The following is a 23,500-nucleotide window of genomic DNA, read 5'->3' on the forward strand; positions in this document are numbered from 1 at the left end:
GATATTATACATGTACCGGTGAAATTAAACACAAATTAATATTATGAACTTGTAAAGAAGTGTTACGTTTCAAGTAACCATGTAGACCGTGTGGCAGGGTGTCTTATGTAAATTACTATTTCAGTAAATATTTACATACGTGTACGTTATATATATATATATACATAAAATATTTATTTATATAAACCATAAATACAGTAATCAACCCGAAGGTTGCTTTGGTAGGCGATGTTAGAGTTCACCCAGTTTTTATGGTTATATACTACCTTGATCAAAAATTTCCCGGAATTTATTCAGAAAATTAAAAATACAAGTTTATTCATCTAAATCTATATTGTCCCCTTCAAAGTAATCCCCATCGACTGCAACACACTTATGCCACCACTTGATCCAATCCTCGAAACATTTTTTATATTCGGTTTTCGGTATGTCCATCAGTGCTTCAGGCGATTTTTCCATTACTTCCTCTCGGCTGCTAAAACGCGTTCCCCGTAATGGTTTTTTAACTCGATTGAACAGAAAGAAGTCACAGGGAGCCAAATCAGGTGAATTCGGTGGCTGTTGGATGGTATTTGTTGCATTTTTCGTCAAAAAATTACGAATAATGATAGCACTGTGCGACGGTGCGTTATCATGGTGCAAAATCCACGAGTTTTCTGCCCACATTTCTGGTCTCTTTCGGCGAATTGCTTCACGCAAACGTCTCATAACGCCCAAATAATACTCTTTGTTTACTGTCTGGCCTTCTGGCAAAAATTCATGATGCACTACACCGTTGTAATCCATGAAAACCGTCAGCATTGCCTTCTTTTTTGACTGAAAACGACGTGGTTTTTTTGGTCTCGGCTCATTTGGTGAACGCCATTCACTTGCCTGATGTCTGGATTGCGTGTCGTACTCATAAACCCACGTCTCGTCTCCAGTAATGATCCTTTTGATGAATGTGGGATCGGATTCAGCCTCGCAAATCATGTCTTTTGCGACGTCAACACGGTCTCTTTTTTGCATGAAATTGAGGTCTTTTGGCACCAACTTTGCTGCTACACGACGGAAACCCAAATCATTAACCACAATGTCTTGGGCGGATCCATAGGCAATGTTCAAGTCCTCCGCTATTTCTCTGATGGTTAATTTGCGGTTATTGACCAACATTTCTTTTACTTTATCAATTTTTTCACCGACTTTCGATGTCGATGGTCTGCCACTGCGTTCATCATCTTCGATTGACTCACGACCACTTCTGAACCGCTCGTGCCACTGGTAAACGACCGTTTTTTTTAGAGAATCGTTGCCGAAACACTTTTCCGACATTTCCAACGTCCGTGCGCCACTAAATCCATTTTTTACGCAAAATTTAATACAAGTTCGTTGTTGCAAATTTAAATCCATTTCTGCAATTGTAAAAAATCGCCAACACACACAGATAGATGTACTCTTGGCTACGTAACTTTTGCAAATGTCAAGTTATGACACTAAGATTTAAAGGGAATATCAACAACAGATGTACCAATTTAACAAAAAAACAGAACTCAAATCGGAACGATGGGAGCGCCACACGGTGGTTATTCCGGGTACTTTTTGATCAAGGTAGTATGTACACACGTTATAAATACACGTTTCCCATGTATTTTCGAAGAAAACGCTCTGGCGACGATTAAATTTTTCAAAAATTTTGATTAAATCATTTGTGCCCCGAGAAAGGACGTTTACATATATTGTACTTACCGTTTCGACGGCAGTGGTGTAATCTTCAGAATCTTAATAAATGACGGCCTTGCCGTTGAAACTTCCAAACTCGATATGTATTCTTTCTCAGTTTTTCTGTGTGGAAATGTTTTAATCAAAGCTTTTATACATTTATATTACATTAAATGTATGGTCTTCATATTATACGAGGGTCATCCGGAAAGTAGTACCCGTTCGTGAAATAAAGACACAAAAGTAAATATTAACAAACATAAAAAATTTTATTTGAAAGAGGATACTTTAAACTACTTCTCAACATAATCTCCAAGCAAATTAAGGCATTTGTCATAACGTGTGACAAGTTTCTGTATTCCTGCTGCATAGTCCTTCGCCGCCAGCTCATTGAGATACGCGAGGGACCCATCTTGCACAAATTTTTGCATAATGCAGATGGTGTTTAACAATTTCATGAACAATTGTTCGAGAAACATTGGGAAAATGCTCACAGATGTCATCAATTGTGACGCGCCGATCGTTCCTCACGAATTCGTCAACTGAGCTCACCAGTTGGTCTGTAATGACAGACGGTCTCCCCGAACGCTCATCTTCGTGTGTGTTCCCCCTCCCCATGTTGAAGTTGCGACACCACCGCCGAACAGACGACTCGTCCATTACATTGTCTCCATACACCTCCTTTAATTGGCGATGAATATCACATGGGCGAACGTTTCTTGCATTGAGGAATTTAATCACTGCCCTCACTTCACAACTGGCGGCGTTCTCAATTTTTTTAAACATTGTAAACAATCACAGAAACAACACAGGCAATGCTAGCGTCACGCAACTTGGCTCAGAGAAGGCAGACAAGCCACTGAAGCTATCTGACCTCGTCCAGCGGCTACTCGCGTCGTCAGCACTTCATGCGGCACGAACGGGTACTACTTTCCGGATGACCCTCGTATATACTATATATTGATATATGTATATATATATATTTATATAGCAAGTTAACGTAAGGCAAAACGAAAAGGCCATGGCCAAATTGGACCACGAGGCCTCATACCATTCTCCCCAATCGTCCTATTGCTCTCCTCATTTCTCTTCTAGAAATACTATGAAATGGGTGTGAAGGTGAAGGAGAAGGATCCGAGGGAACTGCTGGACCAAATAGTCGAGCGGATAGACGGGATGCTGCAGAGGAAAGCCGAGGCGGTGAAGGTAAGCAGGCCCAGTACTCCACTCTTTATTAGGCTGTCCATTCAATCCGTCAAAAGTCCTTTCTACTCCTGCACTTCACAGTTGTGGCAGCGGTACCGCTGGCGGAGTTTAAAAGTGAAGAAGAAACTCTAAGCGCACGGTTACGATGATAGTCTCCGAAGCACTTCATATTCATGAAAAAATCTCAAATTAATAATTTCTTATACTAATATGAGGGTTTATCTATTGGTTTGAGGTCAATCCCGACATTTACTGCGTTTTATTGTGGTTTTTCATAGTTTTCTTTCAAATTGGAGCTCGTTATTTTTCCTCAAAAAATATTTTCCAATCATAATGAAATACATTACATACGATCACATCTTCTTCTTGGCTTAAACAGGCATCTTTCGCCTTTGAGCATAATCCAATATCTACGAACCACGAGGTGTAACAAATTTGTCTTAGTATTTTATGCGACGGCCATATTGATGAAAAAGACAACTGCTCTTGATTTATTATTTCAATTTAAAGGGACATGAATTAGAAACACAATAATATTCTATGAATCTCTATTGAAATTCCTCTTTCACTGTTTTATTTGCACCATCAGTTTTTGACATTTAACTCCACCATGACGTAGTTTCTTCAAACTGTGGACGCTTATGAGAGACGTGGGTTTGGAAAAGATAAAATGGACCGAGAAGAAAAAAAATGACAAAGTACCTGGTATGACGGGCGAGAAGAGGGAGTAAGCACCCTATAGAGGATGAAAAATGGATGAAGGGCGTTGGAATGAATGGATGAAGGGGCGTTGGACGGGATGAAGGGAGGAAGGAAGTACTCAGAGATGAAGAGGGACCTGATGTAGAGTAGGTTGCTGGATTGTGTTTAGTCAGTTGTCACAACATATTTATTTGGTAAGATGTGTCCATCCAAAAACCTACTTCAACCGATAAATTATATTCAAATAATATAAACATATTAATATAAAGAAATCATTATATATATATATATATATATATATATATATATATTATATATATATATATATATATATATATATATATATATATATATATATATATATATATATATATATATATATATATATATATATATATATATATATATATATATATATATATATATATATATATATATATAGATATATACACACATACATTCAAACACGAAATCCCGCCAAACGGCGAACAAATACTCATTCACGTGAAAATAGATATAAGGAAAAGGGATAGGAACACACATAAAGGACAAACACAGGAGAAGTGGGGAGGGCGGAATCAGGATATTGATCAAGCGTCCCAGTCTAGGAAATATTTTTACACTCGTGATATATGTACATAAACAATTATTTCTGTATGAATGTAAACCTTTCCGCTAGTCACCACTCCTTTCAGCGTGTGTATTGAAGTATATGTAATAGTAATACTAGTAATTATATACATAATATATGTATGTGTGTAATTATGTTCATATAAATGTGTGTGTAAATAGCAGTATTAGGAAGAGGTGTAAGGCAGGGTTGCCCACTATCACCGTTGCTGTTCAACCTGTATGCAGAGGATATGATCCAAGAGGCATGGGAAGAACTGGAGGTAGGAATGAAAGTGGGCGGGGAATTCGTAAAATCAGTTAGGTTCGCTGATGACCGAGCTTTAGTTTGTCAGTCAGCCAAGGGGCTGCAAGCATTGCTGAGTGAATTGGAAATTCAGTGCGACAGGTATGGGATGAGAATCAGTATTAATATATCAAAGGTTGTGCCATTTTCTAGAAAGAAAAAGGCCAAGCTTAACATTAAAGTAGGAGGGCAAAAACTAGGTCAGGTAGAACAGTTAACGTATCTCGGAAGTGTTTTGGACCAACACGGTCAAAGTAGTAGGGACGTAAGGAGACGAATTGCGCTAGGCAAAGAGGTTTTCACAAGGAGGAGGGAGTTGATGACGGGGACTTTGAGTAAGGATGTTAAGGAAAGACTCGTAAAAACTTTGATATGGAGCGTAGTTGTGCGGAAACGTCTCGTCCCCGCCGCTGTATGTTATTCTATACTTATCACTCCAGTAATCCCCGATATCTTTCCATCTCACATCGCATAGACCTAAAATATCTATATTTCCACTTTCCATCTCTCGCTTAACATTTTCCAATTTCCCTGCCCTCATCATTGTCCTAACATTCCATGTTCCTATTGTAACTAATTTCGTCTTCTTCTCCTGGGTCTTCTGCCATGCTGCTTCCGGTTTTCCCTTGCAAGGGTTTCGTGGGATGACGACGGCGGAAGCCTTGCCTCCCCCGCTGCCGGACACGACACACGGCCGATTCGGAAATTGCCAGGACTCAAAATCTCTTTAGTGACCATCATATTTTTCTTGGGAATGATAATTGATGTGGTTTCCCGTTGCCTTCCTCAATAGTGTTTTTAACGTGACACCATCACTTACTGGCGGCCCCACTGGGGTCAGACGCTATTGCAGCCGCCTCACTGAGGACCAGACTCTGCGTGGACTACCTTTCGTCTGGCTCCTAACCTTCGACCTATCTGGCATGGGTGGCCCTACCAGGAGAAATAATTATTACTCCCGCCAGCACAGCTCTAAGGGTCATCGGAACGCTCAAACCCTTCCACCACGTCAAGGTTGTAGTCCGGGGACGGATATATTATATAATATAATATATATATATATATATATATATATATATATATATATATATATATATATATATATATATATAAATGTATAATGTATATATATATATTTATATATATATATATATTTATATATATATATATATATATATATAAATGTATAATGTATATATATATATTTATATATATATATATTTATATATATATATATAGATAGCGCGAGAGGATGGGAGTTTTGGCCCGATATATGGAAGGGTGTTAGCCGGGAGCAGCGGAAGGAAGAGCCGGGGTTGGGAGAAGGGCTGATTCACGGCGGGGGGGAGCGGAGTGTTTTTTCCGATGGTGCTATTTCCGCCCCTCGGGGGAAGGGGCGGTAAGCTCGGGTATCTTCACCTTCAAAGCGAGCTCCCCTCGTGCTAAGACATACGGAGACGGTGCGAAATTCTCGCTTTAAGGCGGTTTAAGGGGTGCAGAAATACCCGCGTATGTGGCTGGGGAATTCCCTGGAGGATCCGGTACACGCAGGAAGGAACGCGCAGATTGGGTGAAGTGCAGGGGATGCCTTCGGGGGCGTAAACCGGAATCCCTTCGGCCATTGCTCCACCCACCGATCGCTCCATGTGCACAGGTAGTGTCAGTAGTTTTTATGGGAGGCGACTGCCAGCTGAGATCGTTTGCTCCATTAAGGAAGGACTGGAAAGGATGAAGGGTGGAGAGAAACCCGGCGTCGGCATAAGCCTACTCTTTACGAAAGGCGCCAAGGGGTCTGTAGCTTAATGTCCCATCCGACGGACGGCGTACTCACTCAAAGTGCCCTCCACACAGCACCTCAAGCAGGGATGGAGATGAAAAAATTCAACACCGCCGGGATTTGAACCCGGGCCACCGCAACATCTCGATCCACTTCATATGTACAAGAAACAAACCGATTGATTACTTAAAAAAATGCCAAATACTGGGATGCATTAAATTACAGTCATTCGAAAAGTATTCTTAAGTACCCAGTATAGTTTATCTTCTGTTGTTCAATTAAGGAATTAGTAAAATACATTACAGATTTCACCCAAGTTCCTCGTGGTGCGACGGTTTGGGTATCTACTTTACATCTTCGAGTGTTACAAGATGTCACGTACGTGGTCTGAGCAATAAATCGACGAATTGGAGCAATCTGGCCGCCATGACGCGGACTAAAGCCTCGCCACTAGCGGCGCTAGTTGACTGGGGACCCAATGTGCCGTCTGTGCTCGGCGGATCGTCGAGCTGTGCGTATGGTGGCAGTTATGTTAGTTTCTGTTGTCATTGGTTTTACTGTTTGTCGAAAATGGAAATTGACAGAATCACGGAGCAACGAATCAACCTCAAGTGTTTTGGTGAAGTGCAGTAAAAGTTATTAATAAATTACTGAAATGTTGACAGCTGTTTACGGTGATATTGCTCTGAAGAAAACATCCGTTTTCAAGTGGATTAAGCGTTTCAAAGAAGGCCGGCAAGTCGCCACGTATGATGATGCAAGACCGGGACGACCTTCAACCTCCTGTGTTGACGACAACATTGATCGTGTGTGGTCCCTTGTCCTTACCGATCGTCAAAAAACAGTCCGAATGATAGCTGATGAACTGAATTCAGGAAAATCAACAGTGCACACTATTTTACTACCGACTATGACGGATGGATCCTTAACCATGACAATTCACCTGTATATTCAACATTGATTGTTCTCCAGTCTCTGGAAAAACATTCAATCATCGTGATCCTCGATCATCCTCATAATTCGCCAGATCTCGCCCCCCGCGACTCTTTCCTATTCCCAAAATGCAAAGATGTGATGAGGGGACATCATCGGGAAGATGTGGACGCGATAAAGAAACAACGAGAAAACTACAAAGCCTGAACTGCCAGGAGGACTTCCAAGGGTGCTTTAAACGAGTTTAAAAAGAAGATTGAATAAGTGCATAGGCTACGAATGGACAGTACTGTGAAGGGGACAAAATCGATGTAGAATGATGTTTGCTAAAAAGTTTGCAAGGCCTCAGTTTGCGAAATTATTGGACAGTGTAGCACAGTTATATGACATCCGGTGACACTGGAATGTACTGGCCATATGCCATTGAAGTTCGGTTATAATAACTAGTTTTTTTCCTTCATTTTTTGAACATTTATTTACTCAAGAGACTGATACCATGATTTTATATTTGAATTTTGTTTCGAATTGAATTCGCAATTGCCCCAATGTTATGACTTCGGTGAAGACACTTTAAATGCAAGCGAACTCCAGTGCCCAAAGCAAAGCATAAGGAGTGAAATGAGATATCCAATGAATATAAATTTTGCATTGAACACATTTCGAAAACCAATCGAAAGTGAACGTCCACAGATCATCGCTGATAACTTGATTAAATAATACGCAATATGGATACCCTGAATGGACCCTTGCTGCGAGGACATCATCATTTATTTGCTCATCCATCATGGTCTCTCGCCAAGGAGCGAGGGGCTGGTTAGGGGAAAGCTTTCATAATGATGAGGGCTTGAATGTACCCTCATCGGATGACGTGTGGCCTTTATTCTACCGGCATCAGGAAACCTATTTCCGTCTCCGTCCAACATATCCAAGATTAGGGTCGGTTGGAAGATATAGGATCTCCTTGAAAGTTTACCACTGCTGAATAATCGAATAAGGTTCAGGGGTCATCGGTAACGGAGGCAGTTCACATGTAAGGTCCAAAGGAATTTGAAAATGATTGCAACTTTTTAAGTTAGCGTAAAAATGTGAGATGGTTGCACATTCGCGCAGCATAACAAGCAAACAACGCATTGCGTGTCTAATACGACTGTAATAACATTTGATAAATTATTAGCATTATGATAGTTAAATATTATTCACAATTATTCATTAATTAAACATTTAATGTAATTAATTGTGCCCTAGTCACCACCTATTCAGGTCTAGAAAACCCCCGTGGGGATAGCGGACGCTCGAATTTACCTCTATTTATTTATTATTTGTGAAATTCTTTTCAGGTTTACCAACATTCATGAGAAAATATATTCAGATTCATTGCAGAGAGATGAAGAATTAACATTTCCACTTGTTTTTTCTCAACGCCTTTCAGCCTATGGTTACGTGTGTGTATATATATATATATATATATATATATATATATATATATATATATATATATATACATACATACATATATATAATATATTATCCCTCCCCGGACTACAACCTTCACGTGGTGGAAGGGCTTGTGCGTTCCGATGACCGCTAGAGCTGTGCTGGCGGGAGTCATAATTATTGCTCCTGGTAGGGCCACCTATGCCAGATAGGTCGAAGGTTAGGAGCCAGACGAAAGGTAGTCCACGCAGCGTCTGTTCCTGAATGAGGCGGCTGCAATGGCAACGGACCCCAGTGGGGAGGCCGGTAAGTGATGGTGTCACGTTAAAAACACTATTGAGGAAGGCAACGGGATACCACCTCAATTATCATTCTCAAGATTAACATGATGGACTATACAGAGACTTTGAGTCCTGGCAACTACGGGGCTCGGCCCAATCGGCCGTGTATCGTACCCGGCAGCGGAGGAGGCAAGGCTTCCGCGGTCGTCATCCCACGAACCACTTGCAAGGGAAAACCAGCAGCAGCAGGTCAGAGGACGCAAGAGAAGAAGACCCAATTAGTTACAATAGAAACGTGGAATGTTAGGACAATGATGAGGACAAGGAAATTGGAGAATGTTAAGCGGGAGATGGAAAGGGGAAATTTAGATATTTTAGGTCTATGCGAGGTGAGATGGAAGGAAAGCGGGGATTACTGGAGTGATAAGTAAAGAATAATATACAGCGGTGGGGACGAGAGCCAACGAGGGGTTGCCATAGTATTAAATGAAGAGGTGGTAAGAAGCGTAGTCAACATAGAGCAGGTAACGGATAGAATACTACTAGTTGAGATAAAAGCAGAACCGACGAACTTAGTTATTTTTCAGGTATACATGCCACCGAGCAACCATAAGGAAGAAGAGGTCGATAGGATATATGATCAGTTAGAGGACATAATCGCGTGTGTTCCTGCAGGGAAACATTTGATAGTGATGTGGGATTGGAATGCAACGGTAGGCGAAGGAAGAGATGGTGACGAGGTTGGGGACTACGGTTTAGGCACGAGGAATGACCGCGGGGAGAAAGCAGTTGAGTTCTGCAGGAGACAGGGGTTAGTCATCACCAACACTTGGTGTAGACACCACAAAAGACGCAGGTATACATGGAAAATGCCAAGTGACTCAGGAAGATATCAGCTAGATTATATCCTGGTTAGACACAGGTTTAGGAACAGTGTGATAAATTCGCACAGCTTCCCGGGAGCGGATGTAGACTCTGACCACAATTAGGTTGTTATGAAATGTAGCGTCCGTTTCAAAAGATAAGGCAGGGGCGGCGGGTTAGAAAAAGGAATATAGAAGCATTAAATGGTTTGGAAAGGAAGGAAAACAAACCGGCGGTTGAGGAAACCATGGAGGATGGTAAAGAGCTAAGTACTTTCGAAGAAAAATGGGAAAGTATCAAGAAAGGGTTGTCTAAAGACGCAAAAGGCACCGTTGGAACCGTTAACGCGAAAAGGACGAGAAACCATGGATCACAGATGAGATGATTACAAATATGGATGAGCGGCGAAAATGGAAAAATGTAAACCAAGGGTTAGTCAAAATAAATTACAAAGAGTTAAACAATAAATTGAGGCGGGCAACAAATAAAGCAAAAGAAGCATGGTGGAAGACGTAGTGTTGGGATATGGAACGTTTGCAGAGGAAGGGTAAAATTGGTGCGCTGTACAGCAAAGTTAAATCTTTATCGGGAAGTAAGAAAGAAAGAGCTATGCTAACAGTTAGGGATAAGGCGGGTAAGGTAATAGTTGACACAGGGAAGATCCAAGAGAGATGGTAGGAATGTATAGAAGAACTGCAGAGTAAATAACCAAGACCGACAAAGTTACGAACAGAAAAGGAACATGACGATGATGAAGATAGCTCAGGTGCAGGCATACTCGACGATGAGATAGAAAAGGCATTAAGGGAGATGAAACTAAATAAGGTCGTGGGGGTGGATAACATTCCAGAGGAACTATTGAAATGTTTAGGAAAATATGGGAGGAAGAGTGTTTATGGGCAGATTCGTAGTATACATGACGAAGGAATCTGGCCGGAAGACTTCATGAGATCAGTTTTAGTTACTATACCGAAAAAGGTAAAGGCTACATCATGTGAGGACTACAGGAAAATAAGTTTGATATCCCAAGCAGCTAAAGTTGTTGTTAGGATCATAAACAAAAGGATAGAGAGTAGGGCAAATCATTATTTAGGGGATGACCAGTTTTGGTTTAGGAAGGGGAGAGGTACGCGTGATGACATTGCAGTAATGATATTTTTAATCGAGAGGAATATAGAATACAACCAGGACGTATTTGTTTTTTTCGTAGATTTCGAAAAAAACGTTTGATTGAGTGAATTGCGAAAAAATAATGAGTATATTGAAGAAAATAAGAATAGATTGGATGGACAGGACGCTGATCCGCCATCTATACATGTCTCAGACTGCTCAGGTGTGAGTGGGAGTCCGGATGGGCAGTGTTAGGAGGAGGTGTAAGGCAGGGTTGCCCATTATCACCGTTGCTTTTCAACCTGTATATAGAGGAAATGAGTAAAGAGGCATGGGAGGAACCGGAGGTAGGAATGAAAGTTGGAGGAGAATCCATAAAATCAGTTAGGTTTGCTGATGACCAAGCTGTAGTTTGTCAGTCAGCCAAGGAGTTGCAAGCTTTGCTGAGTGAATTGGAAATTCAGTGCGACAGGTATGGGATGAAAATCAGTATTAATAAAACAAAGGTTATGCGGTTTTCTAGAAAGGAAATGGCTAAGCTTAACATTAAAATAGGAGGGCAAAAACTAGAGCAGGTAGAACAGTTTACGTATCTCGGTAGTGTTTTGGACCAACACGGTCAAAGTAGTAGGGACGTAAGGAGAAGAATTGCGCTGGGCAAAGAGGCTTTCACAAGGAGGAGGGAGTTGATGACGGGGACTCTGAGTAAGGATGTTCAGAAAAGACTCGTCAAAACTTTGATGTGTAGCATAGCTATGTACGGCATGGAAACGTGGTCACTGAAGCAGGAGGATAGACGTAGACTGGAGGCTTTTGAAATGTGGATGTGGAGAAGAATGGAGAAGGTGAAATGGACAGAGAAGAAAACAAATGAGGGAAGTACTTGGTATGGTGGGCGAAGAGAGGGGTTTGTTGGGAGCAATCCTATGGAGGCAGGGAAAGTGGATGAAGGGGGTATTGACCGGCAGTGGGATGTTGAAGACTGTAATAGAGGGGAGAATGTTAGGCAAATGAGGAAAGGGAAGCAACAGGACAGGGATGTTGGACGGGATGAAGGGATGAAGAAAGTACTCAGAGATGAAGAAGGACCTGATATAGATAGGATGCTATATATATAGATTGGATCTGTGCTTCTTTTGACTGTGTTTTGGGATGCTCACCTAGTTTAAGTGACCAATTTTCTAGAACGAGGGGAAACGGTCAATTCTTCTCATTATATATAGATTCTAAAACCCCTCCGACGTCGAGTTTGTCGTTTTAAAGGCAGCAGCCTGGCGCCAATAATCTTGCAACATGACAACGCTCGTCCACACATCTCGTGCGCAACTGGAGAGACTTTGAGAAACCTGAAATTCGAACCGATTCCACACCCTCCTAGTTCCCCCGATCTTGCACCTTGCACTTTTCATGTTTTTCCTTTAACTCAAGAGACACCTCAAAGGGTAATCATTTTACCTCGGACGATTAGGTGAAGGCAGCTGTCTAGTCCTGGATTCGAGAAAAGTCGGAAGAGTTTATCAGTGACGGAATGAAAAAGCTTGTTGCATGTATGGAGAAATGCATTAGCCTTAACGGTGACTGTGTTGAAAATAAACGTATCAATTTGAAGCTTAATAATTGTAACTTTAATATGTACTTCACCCGATCTTGCTATTTGTTTTCGTTCGCGTACTACAGGCATGTGTGCATTACTTTTCAGCCAACCCTCATAATAATGCTTTATTTACTGGCATAAGCTGGACTTTATTTTTGAACATACCAAATGAAATCAGTATATGTACGAGAGGATCTATAAATTTTAGATATTTTCGATTCATACTTTTATTAACCCATTATTATTGCAGTCTAAATGCTTCAGACAGTCACTTCGATATTCATTCGATGCCAGTGTTGGGTATTGAATTGTGGATAGAGCACTGTCTTAAGATTGGGTTGATTTAGGAAAGGGATTTGAACGGTCGTATTCCACTGTTTTGTCCGGATCTTAAAGTATCCCTCCTTTGATTCCTAGGGAGGCGACTCAGCCATGAATATTCGAAACGGTCTCCGGTGTTGCCGCCAAGTGCTAATCCTCTTTGCGCTTAGGAAAACGGCTTGTCGTGTCGCCCCATTCCCTGATACTGTCAGCGTCCTTTTCTCTACTCCACTCGTAACAGTGCCCGCCATACGTCCGGGAAAAGCTGTTGTTGCCAATAATTTCAGCATCTATTAAAAGCAGCCTGTCTGAATTCTGAAAAAAAAACATAAAAATGTTCCGAGTTGCAAAACTGTTGCCACTTCTATTAGTATCGTCCCTCTAATTACTAAATGTTAATCATAATCGTTTGTTTCTAATGCCGTCAATGTTATTAAGAAAAGAGGAAATTATTTTAGAAAACACACCTTTATTAAGAAAACTTAATTACTGATATTAAAGTTTCTTATTTCTATTCTTTAAGATCTGTACGTAAAGCCATCAAGGTAGAACGTGGTTGCTGTTCATTTCTGCGTCAATTTTTACCAGCGGAAATATGATTCATTATTTTAACTTAATTTTTCTGTAAATTGTCAAACGAGACTATTGTTCTTGGGCTATTTTGGCACGTCATTTTTGGTTATTCATTCCCTTTTTCTCATGGGGGACTATTAACCTCAATTCAGACTATTGAGTGCATTTCTTCCCTCCACAGAACCACGCATGAAATAATAATGGCCGATGAGACGACAATAAAACTTTGCGCGACGCCATTTTATCCCGCGCAAAGTTGATAGTCGCTCATAGATGGACAGGTTAAATGGGGCTGAATGTCACATTCAGGAATAATTACTCTATGTGGTGCGGCGTTGTATTTCTTTGGTCTCCAACATTGGGATCCGCGATAGAATCCCTGTCGCCATTTCACTTAAATCCCGTCGAAACAATCAGCGATACTTAACCACTCCACCCTGCTGCTCCAGCGCGCTGCCCAATTCGACCGTTGGCCATTAATTACGACTTTGGACCTTTGCGAATGCACAGCATGTTAGTGCGTGATACGCGGTTCATGCGACCAAAATCGAATCACGCGATGGCCTTAGCAAATTCAATCCGTTTAAACTTTTATCCCAACACACATTGGACACACGTTGAAGTACAATTAACCTTTCAGGAATATGCGATAAAATGGGGAGAACTCACGAGATTGTCCATCACGCACAAGCGTCTACGGACACTATGATTTTTGTGGTTACGGACATTGACATATGAATTGCGTTAGTTGAAGATATTTTATAAGGCGAAGAGGGTTGAGGATGGACATTCTTAAAGAAAATTTGTAAAGAAAAGACCCGTGAAAATTTCAAAATGGAACATTGTAATGGCTCCGAAACTTGGTCCTTCGAAGCAAGGGAGAAGGTGTAGGTTTGAAGGCTTTCTAAAGATGGTGGCTTGGGGAAGGACGGATGAAATGAAATGGACGGAAAGGATTACAAACTATGAAGTTCTAGGAATGTAAAGAGGAGAAGAGGGATAAGTTTTCAGCGAGAAATTCAAAGAATGCAATGTGAATAGGATGCTAGAGATACCGACATGAGAGACGCAATTAGATGGGTAAAGGCGGTGAGGATATACTGGGTGCGTTCGAAAATTAATTCAATAATAATTCCCGTGCGGCTCCTATTGGTCCGAGTGGAATCGAACCTCTTAGAGTAGGTGGGAGGGACCTACCCGGTTTTCGTCCATAGCAGAGATCCAATCAGTCGTGACGAAGACCTTGCGAGAGGTCCCCGAAGACGCCCTCCAGGGCGCGTACCGGTCATGACAAAGTCACCGGAAAAATGTGTGGAGTCCCAAGGAGTGTACTTTGAAGAATTTAAAGTGTTTGAACAAATCTATTCAATAAATTACTTTTGAAAAATAATTGCGTTACTTTTGGAACGCAACCTGTATGGGGTAAAATAATGAAAAATAATAATAATAAGGAAAGGTGGTGAAGGAGTTTCCTCATATAGTATAGACCTTTCCTTTTTTATTGCGGAAGCAATCACAAAAAAATAGCATACAATAAAATAGCATGATATGTTGAGGGGGTTCCTGCTCTCGCTTAATCCCCCTTTAGTGTTCTCAAATAATTAACATCAATCGCACAAAATGAAAAAAAGAAATATCAAACAAGATGACACAGTAGCATTAAATTACAGAAGTAATGTACAACCCAAATTTAGTACAATTAGAGATAATAATTATTATAAGAAATAAATATATTATTCTATGATAACACTTCAGTTTACAGAGTCATACAAGATTTTTTTCTTTGATCGTACACTAGGCAAAATAATACATGTTAACTTAAAATAGCAATTACATACAATTTTATTTACACAATAAACGAGCCATACAATTACTAGTTTTATCAAGCTTTATTTGACCAACTTCAAATGTCACTACAATTATCAAATTTCATTGCACCATTTTAAATAATTGGTCGCTGTTATGCTTAAGGCAAAATAGCACAATCTCACGCATCTTGGTTTTCTTATAAGTCATGCTGTGCCAAATTTCATGTCTGGGTTTTTCATACTGTAGGCAGTCCTCTATTCTATGCTTAGCGGTGTCTTCTGTTAGGCAGGTACTACAGAGATCAGTCCTTGATTTTCCTATTCTATTGAGGTAGTGTCCAAAATTGCCATGGCCTGATAGGAGTTGCGTCGCTTTCTTAGTTAGCTTGAATTTTATATTTAGCCTTTCAATGACGTCTGGGAATATTTCTTTAGTGTGAATACCCTTATCGGAATTCAGCCAGTCTTTATTCCACTGACGAATTGTTTGTTCCCTGAGTATTTCTTTTAATTGGTTTTTGCTTGGGGCGTGATTGTCTTCGATCTCGGAGTTGAAGTGTTTTGTTGCTTGGCCCGATTTGACTTTTATTATGCTAATTCTCTCCATAACCTCGTATTTTAGAGGTGGTTATCCGGTAATTAAACATAGTGCGTCCGTGCTGATTGTCGAGTAACCTTTGCTAATTGCTAAGAGGCAGGGTCTTTGTGCTTCTCTTAGTTTTCTTTCGATTCTGCTGTAGGTAACCTTATGACCCCAAATGGAGCAGCCGTAGGTAACAATGGGTATTGCTACAGCTTTGTATATCAATTGAAGGGAGTCCGTTCCAAAATTAGTTTTGCAATACCTACGGGCAGCTTGAAATTTTTTTTTTGTTTTTCTGGCTATGAAATTAATGTGGGCCTGATAAGTCAGTTTTTCGTCTAAAACGATACCCAAATACTTAAAAGATGGTGTGCGTCGGATATTGCTATTGTAGATTTTGACAGTGGGGTTCCTAGACATTTTATTTCCGAAGACCATGTATTCTGTCTTGGTTGTTGAAATTACCAATTTATTAACTATTGCCCATTGTTCTATTTGTCAAATACAACTTTTTGTCAGCTGCTCCATTTTAGCTCTTGATTTAGCTTCAATAGACAAAGCCATATCATCAGCAAAAGCTATTAATCTACATCCTATGGGGAATTCTTTCCTTAAGATCTGATTAGTAATAAGGTTCCACATTAACGCACCCAAAACAGATCCTTGTGGGCAGCCCCTGGTGAGGATTTTCTTTGTTGAAATAGTTTTAATTTTGTGTACGACCTGTCTATTTGTAAAGTAATTTGAAAAGAGTCTAGTTAGGTTCGAAGGAATGTTTAGTATTTTCAGCTCCTGAAGGACAGAAGGCCACCAAACAGAGTCAAATGCACCTTTTATGTCAATGAAAACCACTATTGTATATTTACTTTGATTATTTAAGTTATTTAAGAGGGCCTTGATTGCGTCTGATGTACTTCGGTTTTTCCTGAAGCCATATTGATTAGGATGATATAGCGTGTCCTCGCGAATTATTTGTATTCTCTCTTTAATTAATCTTTCAAATATTTTCCCTAGGTCAGGTAGGAGTGTGATAGGACGAAAAGAGCTGGAATCTGCATGGTCTTTTTCTTTTGATTTTAAAAATTGCATGTAGGGTCCCAAGATTTCCAAGTGTCGGGGAAGTATGATAGCAGCAGACAGTCGTTGTAAATATTTGCCAGAAAACTAGAAACCTGTATGGGGTGGGGAGAATGTCAGGAAAGCGATGGGAGGAACGGAGAATTTGGCTTTCTGGATGAAACAGAGATTTAGAAAGTACGCTTAGCTCTAAAAACGAGTTGTTTCTAAGCTGGCATTTAAGGATGATTTGTGTCCAGTAATTTAGGGCTTAGAAGTTTCGTAGAATGCAGTGACGGTCCATCTAACACCTACCCTAAGCCCTTAGACTGGCGTTGACTAGCCAATCCATCTTTACAGAGCTGCTTCTTGTCTTTACCTCCTCGTTTCTTCTGCATGTGTCTTCACCTTTCATTTTTATTCGCGTTTTTTATTATTGATACCCGCCTCCAGCTCCAGGATTAGTAGGCTTCCATATTCTTCCCTTTAGTATTTCCCAGCTGCCCTTGTGTCGGATGAATTGGGTGTGCATACATACCCCTCATGAATAATTCCAAGTTTCGATCCCTCCCTTGCAGCCTCGTATTCTTTCAATATACGTAGGAGTTGCCTCTTCTTCTTTGAAGACCGTCTTAGCTTTAGATCTTCTCCGTTTGCCTTGCGTGGACCTCCTTCCAAACCATCGCCTCCTCCTTCCCCTAAGAAGACGCTTCCTCTTCTTCTAACTTCTCTCCTCCTAGCGGTGCGTTCTTTTCTATTCTGAATAATATTGTTTTAGTTCTATAAATCCATGTCAATTTTTCATGTCGTTCTAGTCCTTAAATATCTTCCTCATTCCGTTGGATCCAAATGAACGCAGGAAAACGTATCTATGGTCTAAACGTATAATAGATGTGTGCCAACTCTTGTGTCCAAATGGAGGGTTTTTTTTACTCTGTTACAAGTTGTATAAGTATCTTATCCCGAGAGAGTTTATCGAGTCGATTACGATCGAGTTAGATGATTGAGAGACGGTCACTCTCGATAATCGTCCTGATATAACCAGCGTGTGAAATATATTCTACTTTCGTACATCGAATCAAGGTCTTACAATGATGAATTTGAAGTTAAATGGAACTAATTCCTTTGATGTTTTTGGTGCATCATTCCAATCAGTCTTATCGTGCTTTTCAGAATTCACTTTACATCAATTAACACTGCATGTTATGCATTGCTCTACAACCTATACCGTTGTAGAGTCAGTCACCCACGTTTAAAACACATTGAGTTTATATGGCCCAAGTTTTGGCTCCAACTCAGCCCAGGAAAATGGAAATGGAGGAATGTGATGGGCAATACCTTCATTAGCGGAACGAAAAAACGAGCCACTTTGAGTATTCTTGTTGCGAACTAGTTTTTTATAATTACAATGACAACATTTAGACCCTCTCTACAATATACAATAAGGTAACCAGATAATAGCATACGTGTCGGCCTCTCGTGGCGCCGGTGGGTTGGGCTAGAGGCACCACCTTGGCGTCTATAAACGTCCCTACACTCAGTGCGCATCCTGCTGTGATAGTTTGGGCAGACTGCGGTTCTTCTATACTTGGCTCACATTGCGAATTGTTTAAATGCGCAATGCATTTGAAAAGCCAGCGAGATCTGTGAAGTGCAATCTATTATTAGATATTTTTACTGGCATAAAACCACAATCCAATTGAAATTTATAGGAAACTTTGTGTTGTGTACAAAGAGAAAGAATAATGAGTGAAGACGGAGTGAGGCAGTGGTGCATTCTCAGTTTAAATATATATGGCCACTGGACCTATACAACCACTCGACGAGAGGACACCGCAGTGGTCGGCATTGAATTGTGGGAACTGTGGGCGGTGAGAACTGAAAGGTGAAAATTAACGAAAAATTCGCGAAAACCGTCGATTTACGATTACGATGGATCTCTCGCTAGACGTTTCTGGCAACACGTGCGTCAATTCGACAGTGAAGCCACGTATTGCATGACGATACGTAAACATATGGTTACAAAATAAAACACTGCAGATTTCTTCAGAATTGTAATTGAGAAGTTTATATGCCGCCATGATAAATGACTGGATTTGAATGGCGACTATGCATTCCAAATACATATAATAAAAATTTGCCTTGTCACTAAGATCGTATTTTTTACATTTTCTTAATTGTTATTTTCTTAACAGCCATTGTAGCAGACACCATTTGACCTTAGGACATCAAATTATGAAACCCCATCATTAACCAACAACTGGTCATCCATTGAACACAGAATACTACCTTGATCAAAAATTTCCCGGAATTTATTCAGAAAATTAAAAATACAAGTTTATTCATCTAAATCTATATTGTCCCCTTCAAAGTAATCCCCATCGACTGCAACACACTTATGCCAGCGCTTGATCCAATCCTCGAAACATTTGTTATATTCGGTTTTCGGTATGTCCATCAGTGCTTCCTGCGATTTTTCCATTACTTCCTCTCGGCTGCTAAAACGCGTTCCCCGTAATGGTTTTTTAACTCGATTGAACAGAAAGAAGTCACAGGGAGCCAAATCAGGTGAATTCGGTGGCTGTTGGATGGTATTTGTTGCATTTTTCGTCAAAAAATTACGAATAATGATAGCACTGTGCGACGGTGCGTTATCATGGTGCAAAATCCACGAGTTTTCTGCCCACATTTCTGGTCTCTTTCGGCGAATTGCTTCACGCAAACGTCTCATAACGCCCAAATAATACTCTTTGTTTACTGTCTGGCCTTCTGGCAAAAATTCATGATGCACTACACCGTTGTAATCCATGAAAACCGTCAGCATTGCCTTCTTTTTTGACTGAAAACGACGTGGTTTTTTTGGTCTCGGCTCATTTGGTGAACGCCATTCACTTGCCTGATGTCTGGATTGCGTGTCGTACTCATAAACCCACGTCTCGTCTCCAGTAATGATCCTTTTGATGAATGTGGGATCGGATTCAGCCTCGCAAATCATGTCTTTTGCGACGTCAACACGGTCTCTTTTTTGCATGAAATTGAGGTCTTTTGGCACTTTAACTTTGCTGCTACACGACGGAAACCCAAATCATTAACCACAATGTCTTGGGCGGATCCATAGGCAATGTTCAAGTCCTCCGCTATTTCTCTGATGGTTAATTTGCGGTTATTGACCAACATTTCTTTTACTTTATCAATTTTTTCACCGACTTTCGATGTCGATGGTCTGCCACTGCGTTCATCATCTTCGATTGACTCACGACCACTTCTGAACCGCTCGTGCCACTGGTAAACGACCGTTTTTTTTAGAGAATCGTTGCCGAAACACTTTTCCAACATTTCCAACGTCCGTGCATCACTAAATCCGTTTTTTACGCAAAATTTAATACAAGTTCGTTGTTGCAAATTTAAATCCATTTCTGCAATTGTAAAAAATCGCCAACACACACAGAGATAGATGTACTCTTGGCTACGTAACTTTTGCAAATGTCAAGTTATGACACTAAGATTTAAAGGGAATATCAACAACAGATGTACCAATTTAACAAAAAAAACAGAACTCATATCGGAACGATGGGAGCGCCACACGGTGGTTATTCCGGGAACCTTTTGATCAAGGTAGTATCAAGTGACTCTAATTCAATGGGGAAAATACAGTTTTATGATAAACAGAAAAACATTGAGAATTAAGATATCGGTAAAAAAATTAGAATGTATTCCTGTGAATACTTCATTGATGAAGTATAACACTTGTTTCTTCACCTAGCGGGTTTACAGTCGCCAGTCCTTAGATGACGTACAACACCTTCAAGATTCAAACTGGCAAATTTGCACTACTGCGAATTCGCGAATACAAATATAATCAGTACTTTAATTCAAGTTATTCGCTCTTTAATTATTAAATTCGGGCTATTTCTGTGAAAAGGATACAATATAAAACTTTCTGATTTCCTAACAAAATGTTGTGAGGACCGTATACATAACTGCTCTATTTTCAACGTAAATTTGCGATGACTTCATGATTCTCCCTTTCCTCGTTTGCCTGCCATTCTCCCATTCATTACACCCTTCAACATCCCACTACCGATCAATACGCCCTTCATCCATTTTTCCTGCCTTCATAGCATATTACCGTATCAAAGTTTTACGAGTCTTTTCTTAATATCCTTACTCAACGTCCCCGTCATCAACTCCCTCCTCCTTGAGGAAGCCTCTGTGCCTAGCGCAATTCTTCTCCTTACGTCCCTACTACTTTGACCGTGTTGGTCCAAAAAACTACCGAGATACGTAAAGTGTTCTACCTGCTCTAGTTTTTGCCCTCCTATTTTTATGTTTAGCTCAGCATTTTTCTTTCTAGAAAATCGCATAACCTTTGTTTTATTAATATTGATTCTCATCCCATACCTGTCGCACTGAATTTCCAATTCACTAAGCAATGCTTCCAACCCCTTGGCTGACTGACAAACTAAAGCTTGGTCATCAGGGAACCTAACTGATTTTACGAATTCCCCGCCCACTTTCATTCCTACCTCGAGTTCTTCCCATGCCTCTTTGATCATTTCCTCTGCATACAGGTTGAACAGCAACGGTGATAATGGGAAACCCGGCTTTACTTGCACCTCTTCCTAACACTGCCCATCCGGACTCCCCGTTCCCCACTCGCACCTGAGCAGTCTGAGACATGTACAGGTTGCGGATTAGCTCCTTTCCCTCCAATCTATTCCTATTTTCTGCAATATACTCATTAGTTTTTCCCAATTCACTCTATCAAACGCTTTTTCGAAATCTACGGAACAGGCAAATACCTCCTGGTTGTGTTCTATATTCCTCTCGATCTCATTACTGCAATGGCATCACGCGTACCTCTCCCCTTCCTAAACCCAAACTGATCATTCCCTAAGTAATCATTTGCCCTACTCTCTATCCTTTGTCGTGATGGTAGAGTTCACCCACGGCGTGTGAATTTCACACATCAGGGTTATGGTTTCCCAGGTTTCACTGGTACCCGAAAAATCACATAGCTTGGGTGGAGCTGCAGGTGCCCAGAGTTACTTGGGAATCCCGAGACCCTCCAGTCAGCAGTCCAACGCTCTACCCCCTGGACTACCGCGACCCACATATATATATATACACACACACACATAGGCAAAAAGCTATCAGTTTCATAAAGAATCGTCATGATGAACTAAAAGAAAATGTTAATAGTTTGGAGTCATGAAGACATGAATTGAGGATTAACACTTTCATGTTCTCTCAGGTAATCCCCTAAGTAATAATTTGCCCTACTCTCTATCGTTTTGTTTATGATCCTGAGAATACCGTTGGCCGCTTGGGATATCAAACTTATCGTCCTGTGGTCCTCACATTACGTGATGCTAAAGATCCCCAAAAACCCGGCTACCATTAACAGAGATGACGGCTACCATCTCCACAACGCGTGGAAAAGAGTTCTCCGGAAACGGACCAATCAGTGAGCAGCCACTAGACGGGACCACCTATGTAAGGGTGGCAATAATCCGAGTCCCTCATCTTCGTTCGACCTGAACACGCCGAGTGCAACTTCGGCGAATCTGTTGTCAGTATCAAACAACGACGCGGTGAAACCCAATAAGGCAGAATCCCTCAAGACACTTGATGTTGATTCTTTTCTTTGTGATTTCATCAATTTCCATTTTCGACGCACAGTGAAAACAAGGAACACAGAAACTAATAGTAATGGCGCCATACGCACAGCTCGACGATCCGCCAAGCACAGGGAACTAGCGTCGCGAGTGGGAAGGGCTGTAGTCCGCGTCGTGTCCGCCAGATTGCACTAGTCCGTGTATTTATTTCACAGACCACGTTTACTTCTTTGGCCTCGTTATTTTAGCTTCAGCCGATGGCAGACAAAATGTACATCAGAGGGCTGCACGCTGGACCATCCTAGAGGCATGGACCGACTGCTTTGGAAATATTCCCGTAGATATTGCTTTCCTCGACCTCTGAGAGCAAATAATAAAATTAATTTTTTTCCTAAATAGGCATTTCCGATCACCATGAATCCTACGGGAAACAGGTGGCCGGAATACAGGGGGGTAGTGGGGGAGGAATAGGAGGGTGGAACCCACCCCCGTCCGCTACTCCTTCCCTCGTCATACCTCTCCACTTCCTTCCAAAACTTTATCCCATCCCGGATACGCGTGTAACCAAAGTTGCTGGAAATTTAATTCAAAACTACTCATCTTCCTTGGAAATTAGACGTGTAAGCCGAGAAGATAAGCGATAAGACATTGCGAATCATGTTCAGCTGGTTCGTGTTCATCTCCAAGAACCCTAAGGGGAGGGGGGAGGGGGAGAAACCAAGGAAGGGTTGGGAAAAAAAGACTCCTCTTCTCTGTTGCCTCATGTTCCGAGATCGATGGCGTAAAAGTCCAAAGCTAGAACTTTCTACATTCATTTCTTGATGTTCTTGGAAGGCCCCAACTATATTCGCCTTCACAAATAATTCTAGTCAGAAATTTATTTTTGAGTGTTTCCGAATGTGTGCGTGTTTATGTATATGTATGTATGTGTGTATATATATGTATATGTATATATATATATATATATATATATATATATATATATATATATATATATATATTATTATTATTATTATTATTATTTAT

General features: G+C 40.8%; 1 protein-coding gene across 1 annotated transcript in view; it reads left to right on the forward strand.

Annotated features, from left to right (window-relative positions):
* LOC139696060 (voltage-dependent calcium channel subunit alpha-2/delta-3-like) overlaps positions 1-23,500 on the forward strand; it is a 287,280-nt gene that overhangs the window by 141,509 nt on the left and 122,271 nt on the right. The window contains exon 3 of the mRNA XM_071594674.1: positions 2,794-2,904. Coding sequence (XP_071450775.1) covers positions 2,794-2,904 — 111 coding nt within the window. The remainder of the gene's footprint in view (positions 1-2,793; positions 2,905-23,500) is intronic.

The sequence above is a fragment of the Hetaerina americana genome, unplaced genomic scaffold (genome assembly GCF_022747635.1).
Source record: "Hetaerina americana unplaced genomic scaffold, ioHetAmer1.1.p SCAF_66, whole genome shotgun sequence".
NCBI classification, from domain to species: domain Eukaryota; kingdom Metazoa; phylum Arthropoda; class Insecta; order Odonata; family Calopterygidae; genus Hetaerina; species Hetaerina americana.